Source organism: Sander vitreus, chromosome 23, assembly GCF_031162955.1.
Source record: "Sander vitreus isolate 19-12246 chromosome 23, sanVit1, whole genome shotgun sequence".
Taxonomy (NCBI): Eukaryota; Metazoa; Chordata; class Actinopteri; order Perciformes; family Percidae; genus Sander; species Sander vitreus.
Window position 1 is genome coordinate 9,160,325 of NC_135877.1, and position 18,541 is coordinate 9,178,865.

An 18,541-nucleotide genomic window follows, 5' to 3' on the forward strand; every position below is an offset into this window, starting at 1 on the left:
GAGTATGATGGCATGAGGGACAAAGGAGTTCTTGAGTCTGTTGGTCCTACACTTGGGAAGGAGCAGCCTCCCACTGAACAGGCTCCTCTGGTTGCTGATGACGGTGTGCAGGGGGTGGCTAGCATTGTCAGTAATGTCCAGCAGTTTGTCCAGTGTCCTCCTCTCTACCACCGTCACCAGTGAGTCCAGCTTCATGCCGACCACAGAGCCGGCCCACCTGATCAGTTTATCTCTGGAGGTGTCCTTCTTGGATATGCTGCCCCCCGAGCACACCACAGTGTAGAAGAGGACGCTGGTAACCACAGACTGGTAAAGCATCAACAGCAGTTTGCTGTAGATGTTGAAAGACCGCAGTCTCCTCAGGAAGTACAACCTGCTTTGTGTCTTTCTGTACAGGTGGCTGGTGTGTGTTGTCCAGTCCAGTTTATTGTCCAGCCACAGGCCGAGGTATTTGTATGATTGCACAGCCTCCACCTCAGCTCCCTCTAGCAGGACTGGTCGCAGTCTTGGTCTTGGTCTGGACCTCCCAAAGTCAATGACCAGCTTCTTCGTCTTAGAGGTGTTGAGCTGTAGGCAGTTAGTGCGACACCAGAGAGCAAAATCCCCCACCAGACTCCGGTACTCCTCCTCTCTGTCACCCCTGATACACCCAATGATGGCTGTGTCCGAGGTGTACAGGGTGAAGAGAAGAGGAGCCAGCACTGTGCCCTGGGGGGCTCCAGTGCTGCTTACCACAGTGTCAGACGTGATGTCCTTCAGCCTGACGTACTGTGGCCTGTCGGTGAGGTAATCCTTGATCCAGTCTACCAGATAGGGGTCCACGCCCATCCTGTTCAGTTTGTCCTGAAGTATAGGGGGCCGGATGGTATTGAAGGCACTGGAGAAGTCCAAGAAAAGGATCCTCACTGTGCCGCTTCCCTTATCCAGATGGGAGTGGACTCGGTGTAGCATGTAGAGGATGGCATCCTCCACACTAACATTTGGCTGGTACGCAAACTGCAGCCGGTCCTGGGCGTGTTGTACCTGAGGTCTGAGGAGGCCGAGGAAGAGCCGCTCCAACGTCTTCATCAGGTGTGAAGTGACTGCCACCGGTCGGAAGTCGTTCAGCTCGCTGGTCCTGTTCTTCTTGGGAACCGGAACGATGCAGGATGTCGTCCAGAGGGTGGGCACTCTCCCTAGCTATAGGCTAAGGTTGAAGATCCGTTGTAGTGGTTCCCCCAGTTCTGCAGCGCAGGTCTTTAGTAGTCTCGGACACACTTTATCCGGGCCTGCTGCTTTCCTGGGCCGGAGCTTCCTCAGCTGTCCTCTGACCTGGTCTGTGGTGATGTGAGGCAGGGATTGTGTTGAGGTGGGAGAGGAGGAGGGGGGGATTGTGGTGTCAGGGGGGAGTTGTGTAGAGGGAAGAAGGAGAGATGGCTGCGGTGGGGGGGGGGGGGACAAGGACAAGGGCTGGTTAAACCTGTTGAAGAAGTCATTCAGCTCATTCGCCCTCTTCATTGTCCCCCCTGTAGCTCTGGTCTTTGTGTGACCTGTGATGGTCCTCACACCTTCCCAGACCTCCCTCATGTTGTTCTCCCTCAGCTTCTGCTCCACCTTCTTCCTGTAGCTGTCCTTAGCTTCCCTCACACAGTGTTTCACCTCCTGCTGTGCTGCCTTCATGGCCTCCCTGTCCCTGCTCCTGAAGGCAGCCTAATTCTTGTTAAGGACAGCCTTGACTACCCGTGTTAACCATGGCTTGTTATTAGGGTAACAGCGGCCAGTCTTGATGGGGGAGACCACGTCTGCGCAGAAGTTCAGGTAGTCCGTCAGACAATGTGTCATCCCCTCTATGTCCTCACCATGCGGGTTGATCAGCACATCCCAGACTGTGGTGTTGTAACAGTCTCTCAGGGCACTTTCCATCTCAGGGGACCATCTCCTGATGGTGCGAGTTGTCACCGGCTGTTGTTGGACCAGGGGAGTGTACAGTGGCTGTAGATGAACCAGGTTGTGATCAGACTTCCCCAGTGGGGGGAGTCTGATTTCACTTTTCTGATTTCACTTTACCCCTAGTCATTTTATGCATTGGTAAAATGAAATATTGATAACAGCAGCTTTAAAGGTCCAGTGTGTAGGAATTTCTCCCATCTAGCGTTGAGATCATATATCGCAATCAACTCCCTCGCACCACGCAGTTCAAAGTACGTATTACAGCTATGGTAGCCTTCACGCTTTTTTCAGATGACCCCGGTCTCTTGCTCTTTTCAATATCCTTTTTCTTTTTCTGGGCGAAGAAGAAGGCTCCTGTTCCTGAAATTTGGATTTTGAATACGTGTGGTCCTCCATGTTTCCTTCTTCAAACTTGCCGGGGCCAGGAAGCTACGATACCCATCAGCAGCATTAGCAGCCCTGTGAGTTTATCATGTGACAGCGAAAACACGAAAGGCGGAGCAGCATGTCCTGTTTGTCCCTTATCGGCTAACGTATTTCAAGATGGCTCATGAATATGGAGCGTCTACCCCAGTTCATGCGAAAGCAAATGTAAAATTTCAAGCCAAAAGGAATACTTGGAATTGATGGTGGGGGTAAATATTCATGAAAAAGGACAAGTTTGTGAACGGGCAACACAGATTTTGATAATGAACAACTAAACACGTTACACACTAGACCTTTAATAATATGTGTTACAGTTTTATTCGATATAATGTGCTTATCGTCACTTGAGATGTGTTATGAGCTTCCATAAATAAATAAATAAATAATGTTTTTTTTTTCTTTTTTTCCTTCTGGTTATAATGGTTCATGGGGACTTATATACAGCAGAATTATGTGAATTTAAGAAACATATGCAAATGTATTAAGGAAGTGGAGTACTTAAAAGGAAACAGAAAACAGCAGTACTGGCTTGTTGGAACAAGTGTGCAAACAGAGAGCCCCAGAGAAAATCTATTTCTTGGAAACTGGTTTGTATAAATACCAAAGTAAACCTGTCACCTATGAGGCTAGGGTGTGGAAAAAAAGCAAATAAACACCTTGCAGTACAACACAATAAATACCAGTTTGATTTGTGCTCTTGGTGTTAAGGGTCAGATGTGGTGATTCCTGTTTGCTGTATCATTTCCAATTGTCATATTACGTAACGCCGTGAGTGATGTGCCACATTTAAGGCTGTGACTGTTGTTTAAATGATTTAAATGTATGGACAAAAGTTCATTATGAAAAAACATAATATTTAAAAACTGTAAAATAAAAAAAAAAATTTAAAATGAAAAGAAATCAGCAGGTTTTCTTTAATGTTTTGCATTTTTTATTGAAAATATAAATTAGGACGGGAAGTGACTGTTTAGCTGCAAGCTACATTTTAAGTTAAAAAAAAGACAACATACACATTAACTTTCAACACAAACAGAAAAAACACACATAAAAAAACAGCCAATAACTATAACAAGCATACCAACCAGCAAATGTACAGTAACATACATAACATTTAAAATATCTGTCCCAACATTGTACGCTGCATTCAACAGAGAACTCATCTGGTTTGTGTAACAACTTTACAGTTTTATACTGCACATTACATGTAATGCTTTGGACCGGAGCACTGTTATTTGGTCAGTCAGAGATTAGGTTGGCCTTCTCGTTGTTCCCACACTGTGGTGAATCAGGTATGAGGACCCCTCCGTGGAGAACAGGTTGAGTTTGTAATACAGGGACCACACAGTCAGGATCTGTCAAAACAAAGGATTAGGTTCAGCTTTTAGGTATTTAAAAAATGCACATGCTATGCAGTCACCAAAATTGTAGTCTCGCATTGCCAGACCTTCCTCCACAGTGCTGCAAAGGAAGGTCTGGCTAGTCCACACAGCATTCCGGGATGGGAGAAAAACGTACTCTGGTTTATTGGCATTTCTTTAAACCAATCACAATATCGTCTTGGGCTGCACTAAGCACCAGACAGAGCAACGGTGCCTCTGCAAAATAGTCTCGGGAAGGAACTTGTTTTGGTGGAACATGTTCAAAAGTTGTTTTAGTCGTGCAACAGAAAACTCAGTTTGGACAGATAGTCTAGCTAGCTGTCTGGATTTACCCTGCAGAGATCTGAGGAGCAGTTAACCATAGTCCTCAGAAATCCACAGAAATGGCAACACCAAGAAAGCGAAAGGTAACGGACATCCGGCCAAAATGAGGGACATCTGGCGCAATTTCCAGCAGCACCTGAACAATCCCGAAAATGAAACGTCATCGATATAGACTATCAAAATTGTGATAAGCTTACCTGTTTGCTTTTCAGAGATACACCCTCCATTTCTTTTTTGTTTCCTCCTCTGACACACTAAAATAAAATACAGTGGGAATCAGATGACAAATTCAGTGGCTCGTTTTATTCAAATTGGTTGTGAATTTAGCACTACGCTATACATCCATTGTACTTGCAAATTTTAGGTTACTGATAACCATTCACAGAGGAAGTCATACTTAAAGTCCATATCCAGCCCATCATCAAACAAAGAACTAATGTTGCACACTTTGCAAACACTTTCATTTCTGGAAATATAATCACCTTGTTCACAAGCATTACTGTACATGCACAGCAAGCAATGTATTATTATTTTGACATGATGTATGACTGTATTATTGTTTTTAAAACACTAATAATTGTGGTTTCCTCATGTCAAGTCTGCGGTGTTTAAGCCTTAAACAATAGTGTGCAACAAAGTCTGTCAGTTTGAAGGATGGACAAAATAATTTTGGTGCGCTTCCATAACAATATGTCAACAGAGAAGACAACACAGCAGGTAAGCTTGATAGCATAATTTTCTACATACCAGTTAACAGTATGTAGAGCACCAGAGTGTTTATGATGATTAGAGAGAGGCAAACACCAGCAGGTACAACGACCCAAGGTAAGTCCCAAGAGGCTCGACTGGAGATGACAGTTCTGCTGAGCGATGATTGATCTGTGAAGAGAATTTACAGTAAATGAGTTAGCTTTAAAGGTGCTGGTAAGTGGATTCTATTTACCTTTAGACTGAGCCAGGCTAGCTGTTTCCCCCTGTTTCCAGTCCTTACGTTAAGCTAAGCTAATTGGCTACTGGCTCTAGCTTCACACTGAACATCTTGATGACAAAACAATTCTCTGTGTTTATCAGACTTTTGAAAGATGATACAACCAGTATGCATTCTGCTCCCTACAGTTTCTCAATGTTTTTAGTTCTCAATTACGCATAAAGAAATTGGAGCTCAAATGCATCAACGACGGTCTTCTTTACTTTCTGCGGAGCACTTATGTTTATACATAAAGGTTTTATCTGTCATTGATCACAGAAATAAAGTTGAGTACACAATGCTGGTTTCAGAGAATCCTTTTATAACAGAAGCCAAGAAACCACTTAGGGCAATGTCCGAGGCACATGCATTTGTGATTACCCTATTAGAGATTGTGTGACAGTGAACATATGGTTTATTACTGATTCAAACCACGTTTAAAAACAACAACAACAAAAAAAAGTAGTGGAAACCATTTGCACTTCAAACTGATGCGCCTCAGGTTGTGAATATTTAAGGAGAAAGAAAGGAAAAAAGTTGGGATAGACCACACAGGATGGGACCAAAACAGAAGATAATAGAAGAAAGGATACATTGATCTCTAGTTTTTAAGGAGCAGTAGAACCATACTTACTGGATTGCTCAAGACAGTAAATGACCGTGGCAGAAAACTTCACATCGAGCCTCTTCACCTATACAAATACAAAATGTGTATTTAAAGGCATTGTATGTCTAAATGTAAGGGAACATGCAGTTAAAAGATCTATTAAGGACGCAAACATACCTGGAGACAAGAGTTGCATAGTTCCCCTGCCAAGTTTAAGCCAACAGCTTTGTGTTTCGTCTGAGAAAGAAAACAATATACTCTTAGAAGCTGAACTGGGCTGATGTTATGGAAGTTGTCATGGTTTCTATTTTGCTGTTATTGTCTCTTGTATGTGTTATCAGCGATGCTACTGTTCAGTTGTCATTCAGAGATGATTGCTTGATAAAGTATTACATTACAGTGTAATTTCAACTACAAAGACATAAATGACAAAGACAACAACTACCAGAAAACCTGTTTTTGCATGTTATGTTGGCACATACCCTTTGATTGAAGGTGTAATTAGTGTATTACTTTGTTGAGTACAAATAGTGGTTTGAAGCTACACCACCTTAGAGAAATCATGTTTCTTCGCAGCAATAAAAAGGAACTATATAACAAACAATCAGCTGCACAGGACGCGGATATATAATCATTGCAAGCACATTGTTACAGCTTATTCATATAACTAATGCAGATGTTTTTCATACAGCGCACAAAGGGTCATTGAAATGTTTGATAAGTATGAATATATACGTTATATATGTTCTATGTGATACCTACCACATGCATGGTGTGTGTGTCGCATACAGTAGAGCCTTTGGACTTTGCACACAGCCCCACAGAAAAAGTTGCAGTGACCTGTGACAACATCTTGATGTCTTCCCGACCTTGTTGTCTCGTCACAATCATCTCCCACACTGGAAATTGTTGCACAACTATCATTATCATTATAATGACCAATTCTACAACACCACATTACATGATGTCTGTCATTATCTTCATTATATAATCAAAATATGGCTCTAAAAGACTGTAAAAGTAGGTATGTTGCCTGATGTAGCCATAATCAGAAGATATTTGTTATAAGATTATGACAAAACATGGTACCTTGGAATCTGGCATTAGCAAAGGGGCACCTGGTCCAGGACTGAGAGCCTGCAGTGAACTGAAGAACATTGTACAATTATATTTTGTAGCGCTCTTCATCCAACAGTTACATGAAACTCAAACATAACCCCTAATAAGAAAGGAATCTTAGAGAGCCTATAAAACCCATTTTATGCAACGTATATAGGCATATGGTTCCAGTAAACTGTCTAACCACTGTTATCAATTAGTACACAATTTATGAAGAAACTGCAGATAACAATGGTAGCAGTACTTCTGCTTTGTGTTTAGGTTACCAATTAACTCTCACTGCTGAATTTAGCTTGAAAGGAAGACTGTTTGAACAAAGCGTTCTCTTTTCTTTTGTCTTTTTTTCTTTTTTACTGTGGTTACCATAGTAGCATTGCAGTAAAAGCGTGATAATACTCTGGTGGGTTGTCCTCATATAGAAATAAACTAGATAAATAACTCTAGGCAAGAAAGAAGTGTATTTCCCAACAAATTGAATTATTCCTTAAACCTAATGCCAAGTTATTTGAGCTGAACCCAAGTTCTGCTATGCTGCCTTCATAAAAAAAACATTTGCATAATTGCCACAGCAGGTGGAAAGGTCATCTTACTGTAATCAGACATGATTACGGCCTAGTCAAATATTGTGGTAACAATAACTTGATTTATGTCAACCCCATTGTTCCTCTACAGTGAAACTCCTGAAGCGAAAAAAGTGATCATTACCTTCACGCACAGCTGAGGATGTGGATCCACTTTAGAAAATGATATCTGAAAAGCAAAGATTGATGAAATAGTTTTGAATAAAAAACACAAAGCAACACTTTAAGTATTAAGTTTAGTTCAGACTGACTACACATACCCTATAGGGTTTTGTTTGGGTTCAGACTAATGGCGCTTTTCCATTACATGGTACCTGCTCGACTCGCCTCAACTCGCCTTTTTTGGTTTTCCATTACGAAAAAAAGTACCTGGTACCTGCTAACAGGTACTTTTTTTAGTACCACCTCAGTCGAGGTTCCAAGCGAGCTGAGGCGAGTCGAAAAGGTGACGTGAAAGCGACAGACGGGGGTGTCCTGAACAAACCCGTTATTTTTAAATAGTTTAGCCAGCTGTGTTTTTTTTTTTGCTGCCTCCAGCTTCATTTGAAACTAAATGTGTCTTCTGGCTGTGGCAACAACAACACACCTTCCACGTTCTGTGTGTCGCGTTAGGTCACGGCAGTTTCCTGCGGCGCCGCTTGTTTTGCAGTTCTGCGGAGGCTCCAGGCAGAGCTTTCGCCATAGCCTACGTACACACACACATGGCCGGCTCGACGCACGCACCAGCGCACAAGTATAAACATCAGGCCACTTACATAGTATACGGCGAAAGCTCTGCGTGGAGCCTCCACAGAACTGTAAAACAGGCTCAAGTGGCCTGATGTTTATACTTGTGCGCTGGTGTTTGCGTCGAGCCGGCATATAACGACCAGCCACGCTGAGGCGGTACTAAAATCTGCAATGGAAAACAGACGCACAGTGTGTCGAGTCAAGTCGTCACACACTTTTTAGAGAAAAGCATCACTGGCTATTTAGAGAATTCCCTTCTCAAGTGACATGGCCTCATGTGTTATCCGATGACGATCTCTAATCAATTTACAATTTCAGTTCCCTTTAAAGATTAACAGGTGTGCAGGCTCTCCCTTCGTTCTTGCAACTGCACTGTTTGCAGCAAGTGTTAGGATAAGCTTTACTGTTTATGGGTCTAAATTAACATTTACATGAGCTTAAGTAAGAGGTTCCAATGTAAACAATTGATCTTTGACATCATACCATGTGTACAAGATGAAACAAAGAACATAAACATTTTTTTCCTCTGTATAAAGTGTACTTAGTCATTGAGTGAGACATTGTCAGAATGAGTTTGTACTTTGCTTATCACGTAGACACCACCTTCAAGAGATTATTGTCCAGAAACCTAGCAAGGTAAACACATCTGCAGTTTCAACATTGTTGTGTGTACCTTTTCTCTGCTGACATTCTGTGAGGCATGAGGCAAATCCACACAAACGCCGTCCTCTCTTTTCTGACACAACACAACCACAGCAGTCACTGGACAGGCAGGCTCCCATGATAGCGTCTCCTCCAGTGGGTCAAAGTTAATGCTAGACCAAAGGTCCTCGAGACCTGCAAGCAGGGGAGGTCACAATCTTTTCAAATGGTATGGTATCAGTTCTGAAATACTACAACACACACTTGGTTTTCTTTTCGTGACTAAAAGCAATCAAGGCACTCACGGTCTTTGAAGGGGCAGACCTGGACTCTGGGGGCATCCATCATAGTTGACCAACCCTTTAAAGGAATTTATTTGCAAAGTTCAATCCTTTTTCTTAGAAGTGATAATAAGTGCTCAAAACCAGGAGTGTTGGCAGAAGCTTTACCTCAATGCAGAGGCAGGGCAAAGGTCGGGAGTATGGGAGGGTGGCACGCTTCACGGGTTCCCCCTTCTTTATCTGGAAGGTAAACAAAGCTTTATATCAGTAATCCATCTTTCTTTAGCATGCGTGTTTGTGAGCATGGGTTTGTGTTTGACGATTCTTATCCTTCTTTCATGAAGTGGTGAATACTTCTTCATATCAATTATGCATCAGACGACATGCATTGCAATAGTCACATTCACCTTTGACCTCTGAGAAATTGAATTAAGTGAGTCAGAGAGTAAGCATACACCCCAAACTCATTTGTAGGGATGGTCCCAGTGCTTTTATTATTATTATTATTATTATATAGAATTATTATTGGGAAGGATGCTTCATTTTTATAGGAACCTGCCTATTTTAAGTGAAGATGATGGTATTACAAACATGTGAGTTCATATTCAATATTTTGCAACACAAAAAGTCATTCTGATTCTCAGTTTCCAACAAACTGAGGGACTAACCAGTGTAATGGCCCCTGTGCCAACACAGATGAAATCCTTATGGCACAGACGGAGGAGGTAGTCGTGATCTTCCAGCATGTTTGACACACTGACACTCAGCTCTTTCCTCTCTGGGTTTACATCATATGATAGCCTCCCAGCTGAATAAGACAGAGATCAATGTTACTGTGAGATTTTTCATCTTGGTCATAGGTACAAGTGAGGGCCAACATTAGGTTTCCAACCTGAGTGTTGGTACCCCCTAAGGGGCTACGAGATAAATCTGAGGGGTCAGAAAAACAAATCTTCCTGGCTTATCTTCAATCTTTGCTTTTTTCTTGTTAAATACTAGATAGTTTTACTTCTTCAGGCTTGTAGAATGAAATCAAATAAAACAATCTCAGAGGAGAAAGTCACTCTTTGATTTAATGCTTCGGGCTAACTGACACATGCAACCTACAAGAGGTCGTAACTAGATTTAGATTTGTTTTAAAAGCTTAAAAGGCAAAAAGGTTGCAGGCCACTGGTTTATAATACTGTATGTTAGACAAAATGATGCATTGACTCAATGGTTTAAGAAACAAATATGTACTCACTGATGCATTCTGGGACATGACTTCGCAAATCTTCATTGATGCATTCTGTGGGAAAAATGTAACAATGCTTAAACTACTGATTGTCATGGGGATAAAGATTACAGTAAGACAAAATGTGTGACTTTCACATAATATCCGCCTAAAGTTTTAAAGACTTCTTTTATTAAATCATTTACCTTCATCTTAACATACTGTAACTGTGGATCAAAGTCCTCATAATGTTACCTATTATTACTTTAGAAATTCTTGGGAGCTTACACAACACCAATTATTGACTTCATTTATTTACTATGTAATATATTCAGCTGCTTGATTTTCTATGTTAACAGTCCCATGAGTGTGTGTTTGCATTATTATGCAAACATGGCACATGTTCTCACCTGGCGCATCATAAGTTCCTTTCCAGGTCACGCCACAATAGCTTGGCACAGTTTTCACTGTCACTTGCACATGTTGGCTCGGAGAAACGTTGGTGCAATCATTCTCAACTTCCACCTTCAGGAGAAGGGGAAGTAAAAACACACACTGTGACACACTGGTTGATGTATCATAGTGAGAATTGAACCCAGATCTCCCACACCAAACGCATGTAGCATATCCACTGCCCCATCACCTGTTCTAGTCTGGATTTTGAGAGTTTAGAGCTTTAATATGATATATAAAAATGCACCACATATCAGAATAATTTCCTTTTTAAACTATAAAGTCATTACTGATCTGTCATCTGACATTTTTTCTGTCTTTATATGGAAAAATCATCTTTCATGTGTGCTTAAGAATTTGAGAAATGAAAGCAAACTTCCAGATGTTACAAAAAATATCTTCTATGAATGTTTTGGCAATTTTGAAAGTGTACTCTAACATAAAAGTTACTCTTGCATCACACAAATGCAAAAAACAAAATGTCAAATGTCAAAATGTTAAATGATGCCTGTAGTACCGTGTACAGTACCTGCATTCCAGACATTCTTTCTCTCAACGCTTTTTTAAAGGTGAACATTTGGCAGTTGGCCATCATCCCTGCGGTGGCGGTGCAGATGGATACACCATGGATGGACTCTGGAGAGAAAAATATATCGAAGTCAGAAGCCAGAAGGTGGCTTGAAGACACAGTGGTCAAACAGTAATTCACTGTCACTGTTAGTTAACCATTCATGCATTTCCGTGTGAGTCAGCCTAACTTTAAATGTCACACAGGACGGACAGCATCTGTCATGTTATATTGGCTGGGTGGAAGTATCAATCAGGATCAAAGGGATTCCATAGAGATTATTATATTGTGCTGCAAATATCTGCCGGCATGTGAGTTTTGACCCACACCTTATCAGATCAAGGCTATGTGCAAAATCAGGAACAGAAAATGGCAATTAATAATAATAATACGTTTATTTGATACAGCACCTTTTACAGACAAAGTCACAAAGTGCTTCACGTGATAAACATTTGTAAAAATACAGTAAGATCCAACAGAAAATAAGCAAGGAATGATTAACCATGAATGATCATCTCAAGCTCAGAATGCGAAACAACAGCTCTAAATTGGGAATGTTTCTTAATTAAAAGAATCATGTGTGGGTCAGTGATTTTGATATATTCAAAATACATGTTATGATCAAATATAACACCAAGATTTCTCAGTTAGGACTGTACCACTGAAGAAAGGGACCCCAAAAGCTGAATAACCTTGGAAGCTGTAGTGTCCGGAGCAACAATAAGGACTTCGGTCTTATCTTCATGAAGCTGTAGGAAGTTGTTTGCCAGCCAGTCCTTGATGGAAGTCAAACATTTAAACAATTCCAACACTTTGTCAGTCTCTTCCGGGTTAAAAGAGACATACAGCTAGATGTCATCTGTATAGAAGTGATAACGGATATCTCCAAATTGGCTAATTATATGTCCCAGGTGAAGCATATACAATGCAAATAAAATCAGACATAACACAGAACCCTGAGGCACCCCACAGGAAAGGGCAGCAGTTTATGAACAATAGGGACCAAGTGACACAGAAAAACCTCTATCTGAAAGATAGGAGGTGAACCAATCCAGGGCGCTCCCTGAGATACCAACCCAGTGCTTAAGTCTTTCAAGCAAGATGTTGTGATCCACTGTATCAAAAGCTGCGCTAAGGTCCAGCAGCACCAAAACCAAGCATGTCAGAGGACATTAATAAATTGTTGGACACTCTAAGAAGAGCGTTGAGTGTTTCTGACGGAAACCAGATTGAAATTTGTCTAAAATGTTGTGTGTATTCAAGACAGCAGTGAGCTGTTTAGCACAACTTTTTCAAAAATTTTGGAAATAAAAGGCATCTTGGAAATGGGCCTATAATTTGCGGGAATTTGCGGCTGAACAACTGCATGTTTAAAATACGAAGGGACACCAGATTGCAGAGAGCTGTTGAGTATAGAGAGAACCCAAGTATTCACAGACCAAAAAAACATTTTTAAACAAGGAAGTTGGTATAATTGACAACACAGCCATGATGCAGAAGCAGAAGTCTCATGGAATTATCAGTCGTCATGGAAATAAGTTAGTTTAGTAAATGAGACTTCCTTCACTGGTGATCTGCATTTTCCCCAACACATGTAAATGTGTCATCAGTGATGACTATCTCTAACCATGACTAATCCCACATTGGCTTGACCAAACCCCAAAAGTCGCATTTGAAACATACTCGTTATGACAAAGTCGAATAAATTGAGTGACACCTTCTGTCGGTGTGAGGGTCAGTTATAAAAACATACTATAGCTCTAGAAAATAAAGACAGTGTGGACAGTAGGCAGTCACTGATAGTAACGTATAAATACTGCAGGCTAGGGGCCCCATTACTGATTAGACCTTATTCCTACAACAGTCACCTGCATCACTGTATGTGTGACGGGGTAATGTAAGGTGTTTTTGGGTGGAACAATTTCAGTTTTTAAGGTGGCTTTAACATCTTTTAAGTCATGCTGATGACATTTTTGTTTGAAGAAAAATGGTTGCATTACTTAGTATTGCTCTGTCGAAGGTGATATTTAAACAACTCCAATTCCACCGCACACTGTGGTTTAAAAGGCAGCCAGTCTAAAGTCTGGATGTATTTACTGGCCATTGACAGCTTACTTTGCAAAATCCAGGTGATCCCTGGCTAATCAGTGGCTAACGTTAGCATTTCTCCTCTTTCGGTGCAGGCTAATATCCAATTGAAACACGTATAACAAACAAACTAATCTCAAGAATCTTGTGGGATTGGTTCATATTTGAAAGTAAAACTGTGCCGGAGCTTCAGTAACTTCATACATGTCCCTGCTAAACTCAATTAGTCACTTAGGAATGTCTCAATCAGTTGTTTCAAAAACAACGTGCATATGTGGTAACATATCAGGTTCATCACAGTTTCCCAACTCGTGGATGTCCAACATTTCAAAATGGTCACTGTGGAAGAAAGGTCAACTAGATGGACAACTTAGTGGCAACCAAACTGTTTTTCTTTTTTTAATAAAAGCATTTTAGAAATGTTGTGTCGTAACATTTACTTACCAGTAAGTTGTAATGTGGTTTTGATTCTGAGGTGTAAGGAGCACTTTTGCCTCCCCTCACAGCTCATGACTGTGGAGAGGTTGATGTTGTGGAACACGGAGGACGGGTTGAGACCTTCAGCGGGGTCCCGACACGGAAGAGGAAACCAATCTACACGGGACAGGGACAGAGAAAAAATACATGTAACACATTATCTTTCAGGGCCCATACGGACACATAATTGATTAGTTAGAAAACATTGATGCAATCATTATTTTCTCCTGTCACACTCCCAGTAAAGTGTCACATTGTGTGTGTGCTTCCAAGGAAAGAGGCTGCCATGTCAAATCAAGCATAAAGTGTGCTGTCCAAATGTGAAAAGATCTATCAGCTATGTGTTTTTTTCGTTCTCTATTCTTTATTCAGAAGCAAACAACAGCATTTCGTCCATCATGGTCTGTCATGCACAACATAAAAATACCTCTTTAGATCTTCTTTAAATACACACTTTCTGGATGTGTTCTGCTCAGTTTTTGAACAATGGTTTGTCTTTCAACAGGTTTTATAGGCTTTTTCAACCCTGCCTTAAAGGCAACATTGAACACTGAAGGTTGTTTCATTGGCAACATCACTAAAAATAAGATATTAAATGCTATTTTATTGTGCAGAATCATCTCCTGTGTGCATGCATGAGTGCAGATGTGATGTAGCTGCAGTGCATGTCTATACTCACTGTCTGGCTTGGTTTTGCAGTGAAGGCCCTGCAAGGAGAGAGAGAGAGAGAGAGAGAGAGAGAGAGAGAGAGATTGAAACACAGTGTAATTCTTCTCTGTGAATCATTTTGAGTAGGAGTTCCATTAATAAAATCAGTCATAACAAAGTGAACAAAGGTAACAGCTCTCTAGATCGGGGGATTCCCGTACAACCAGGAGCGTTTTATATCCTCATTGCTCCTTTAGGTAAAACACAACATCTTTGTCTTTTTGCTGCAGTTTGTCATGGTCCAACACGCAGCCAAATACAAAGGTTAAACCTATGATTAAATCAATTACACTTGTAATACAAGAGTCTGTGCTTACTTTATATGAAGTTAATTTGCAGACAGCATTCACACAGTGATGCAAAACCTGCAAAATGTGTGCATCACCAGGGTCATTAAGTGCAATTTGCTTAGGATCACTTCCAAAGCTTTGTAGAATGCAGCCTTGTTTATTTAGCAGACAGGAAATATGCCCTGTGTAAATTGTTCATGACTGACAATATGTATGAAGTGTCTTCTTGGTTTTTCTAAATATGGTAAATACTCCTATTGTTCTTTCTTTAGGAGGTATTGTAAACATGGGTACATAAACATGTAGAAACTTACAAAAGACTGCTGCACTTGTAACACGGAGACAAAGACACCACTAAAATCTTTAGAGTTTATGAGTCTGTTAAGGTCACTGAAAGAGGCGTAATCATGCTATGGTAGAAAAGTGAGTGTGTTATCTAATCACTCTCCACCGAAGTACATTTGCAGCTGTTTTGATTTCCTCCTTAGGCTTGAGTAAATGGTAAGTGGAGTAATACTGTATAGGATTTGAATAAAAAATACTATAGCCTTCGTGGACTACACACTAGCCCCCCTTTAATATGTATGCTCCCCTTTGCATTATGTATCCTCATACAAATGGGTAAGTCACACAGGAAGAGGCATGTGTCATGCATTGGCTCACAAGAGCCCTTACATGCTATTTAAACCGACTCATACTTAGATAGTCCCTCCCCTTGGAACAGTGCACAATGGTTGTTAATTGTAGAATAAGTTGTAGCTGTACGGGTGGTGGTGGTAGTAGTAGCAGATAAATTATGATAGACATCACATTTTTTTAACCGTTGGAAACTATACAATAAGCAGCAGTATTATTGTATACTAGTATCAGTAGCATCATCAGCAGTAATAGGAAGTAATGATAGGACACAACTATATTTAAAGAGGCAATCTGTCAGTGCATATGTCTGACATCTTGTTTTGTTTTTAATGTTCCAAAAGATGCAGTTTTACCTGAGAACACCTGGTGCCACATTTCTCTATCCTCTCAAGTCCTGAGTTTTCTGCTGCCGCTCCATTCAGACCCAAACAACAATGAGACATCAGCAAGGCTGCCCACAGGATCATTTTCACCAGAATCAGGCACCAAAACTTAGACTTCTTCTTCTACGACTCTGCTTCTCTGGGTCCTGCAAGCAGTGACTTTTGCTGCTTATTCTTCTTCTTCTTTCTTTATATTGCTGTTTTTTTCTTCTTTTCCAGGCCGAGGGGATGATGAGGCTTGGCCTGGTGTTACAGGTTGCTGGCTGATGTTGAGACTCTCCTGTTTATTTGTCTTGAGTGTGATGATATCCAGTGAGGTAGTGTACTGGGACAGAGCCACACTGAGCCACACTGAGTGAAACATACACTGTTGAAAAGAGTGGATTTAAATATTCAGTGTAGGAGGTGGGGCCAAAAGCATTTCTCTTTTTTACTCTTCAGCAACATACAAGTCACACTACACATCCTCATTTGTTCTACATTTATTGCATTCATTGTTGTTTTTTGGTACTTATGACACATTTCTATTTGACTGGCAATAAACGCTAATTGGAAATGGGAATCCCTGCCACCGCCACACACACACACACACACACACACACGTATATATACAGAAAACTATTGCTTCAATTCAAACTGTAAGATTCAATTTTTCCAAACATCCCAGTGCATCCTTTCCCTAAAAGAACACATTTTTAATTTTCTGGGAAATAAAACAATCCCATGTGATGACTAAGATATGGTGGCTGAAACGTGATACATGCATGATGTTCATTGTGTTGTTTTCATCCTGTTTAACCTTTTTGAAAGCCACAGGGCAAGGAGGTACGTTTGACGTAATTGCTGGTTAGTTTTTGGGATTCAGAAGAGAAACTGGGAAAAAGTATTGGGTACTTGGGTATGTTTCTGTAGAACAAAAATAGTTTCACCTGAGATATGAGTTAGTAATAACAGTGGCCCCTGACATTTAACTCCCCCACAAAGAAAACTCCCTCTTGACATTTAGCTACAACTGCATGCATGCCCTAACATGGACAACACACTGTGGGGTTAAAAGGACTGTCTTGTAAAATTTGAGGAGTTTGCACATATTTCTTCCTTATATGTGCTTTAAAACAATCATCCAGTGTCTTTTTAATATAAAAATATAAATTGTTGTTTTGTTCGCCTTTTTATAGTGTGCACCACGCCTTTCTATTACTAAAGCACATCAAGCATCAACAGCTCTCACACTACGTCATTTCACATCTACATTCATTATAACTACTTATCCTGCCAGAAGCAGACTCTTAAAAAGAGGAGTCGCCACAAAAACAACCAAAAGGAATGTCTTGAGGCAATGTGTGACCTTTCTATCCCTCTGATGCTGGGAATGACACAGGGAAGACAATGACTAAACTTCCAAGCACTTCTAATTTAATCTCAGGTTATTAGAATGTCTGGATGGCATTTGATTGATAACAACATGTGAGTCAACAAATGTAGAGAGAAGCATTATAAAAGTCTGTGTGGCATGTACAAACAGCGACCCTACAGTACCAATGAAGCGCAAATTCACTTGCGTTTCATCATCAGACACTGCACTTCTTTGAAATGCCGTGTGTCCCAATAACATCAAAGCAAGACCATAAAAGAGTTCAGGAAATGGAACAAGTAAGATGATATTCATCATGCTCAATTCTAGTTCAAATAAAAAATTGAAGTGATTATTGTAGTTTGTGGCCTTAAAAACAGATTTTATCTTTACATGACGTAAATGCAAAAAAAAGGTTATACCTGTGCCTTACAATAGCAGTAATTATGTTCCTATTGTTGTGCCTAACCCATAACAAGGAGACATGCCTCAATCATCCAATTACATAGATAAAAATAGACACACAAACAATGTCAGGGAGTTGTCAATAAAGAATTAATCGGTTCCTTGAAAAGTCAAAGAATATTGATATGACAGATCTGGAGCTATATAAGACCTATTTATGGGAGTATTTCTTGTTACTATTTCCCGGAAGAGCACTATAACACAGTATAGTTTGAAGGATTTCCTGAAAGAACACTGAAAAAAAAAACACTTTGGTACATTGGGTTATCAGGTTAAACCTGTTGTGTAATGGCTCTATCTACTGGGATTGAGTGTGTATTACAAAACCTGGGGTTTTCCCCACAGTCATGACATTTGCTGTGGGTTTCTATGGGTAATGATAGTGTTGTAAACGTTAGTCATTGATTTTTATTTATAGTGAGCCATCAAGGATGCAGTCACAACTTTTGGTAACTCAGACTAAAGGAGTTCTCATTTTATAGCCTGATTAGTCATCAAGTCTGCAGGTTTTTTTTTGTAAATCATTAATAACGTGGTTCCTCCACTGTGATAATCGGTCCGCGGGTTGTCATCCAGTAAATGTTACTAAATTGTGCAGCTCTTCTCTAAAAAATATAAGTGGTCATTGGAGGGGTCCTCCTGGCGAATTAAAGAAACTATGCTGGAGAACATTTTGTACAGACATCATTCATTAACAGATAATAAAAACATAATCCTATAAGTTATACATCCTCTGTAAGAAGTATATAGGCTAAATAAATTGATGATTTTCTATTGAAAATGCAAAATCGTTTCCTAGATATTATTTTTGCCTTTGCCGTCAAACAAAACAAAAACAATAAGTATTATAAGAATAATACTTATTATGAATAACAATAATACTTATAATAGTAATAATCAATAATTAGCATTGTAATGT

At 40.4% G+C, this 18,541-nt stretch overlaps 1 protein-coding gene across 4 annotated transcripts; it reads right to left on the reverse strand.

Moving 5' to 3' along the window:
• Positions 1-3,263: 3,263 nt before the first annotated feature.
• il17rel (interleukin 17 receptor E-like) lies at positions 3,264-16,170 on the reverse strand. Of its 4 annotated transcripts, none has more exons than XM_078281368.1 (19): positions 15,774-16,170; positions 14,809-14,856; positions 14,463-14,490; positions 13,751-13,900; positions 11,180-11,286; positions 10,608-10,722; positions 10,228-10,272; positions 9,653-9,792; positions 9,153-9,224; positions 9,009-9,063; positions 8,735-8,898; positions 7,457-7,501; positions 6,722-6,779; positions 6,395-6,531; positions 5,810-5,869; positions 5,660-5,717; positions 4,806-4,937; positions 4,256-4,312; positions 3,264-3,707 (listed from the first exon to the last, which is right to left on the reverse strand). In XM_078281368.1, exons 1-19 carry the CDS (start codon positions 15,885-15,887, stop codon positions 3,592-3,594), a joined length of 1,701 nt encoding a protein of 566 aa, XP_078137494.1. In that variant the 5' UTR covers positions 15,888-16,170; the 3' UTR covers positions 3,264-3,591. The 4 variants fall into 4 exon arrangements, with proteins under 4 accessions (XP_078137494.1, XP_078137493.1, XP_078137496.1 ...); XM_078281367.1 differs by having other exon boundaries at positions 6,395-6,549; XM_078281370.1 differs by lacking the exon at positions 14,809-14,856.
• Positions 16,171-18,541: the final 2,371 nt, after the last annotated feature.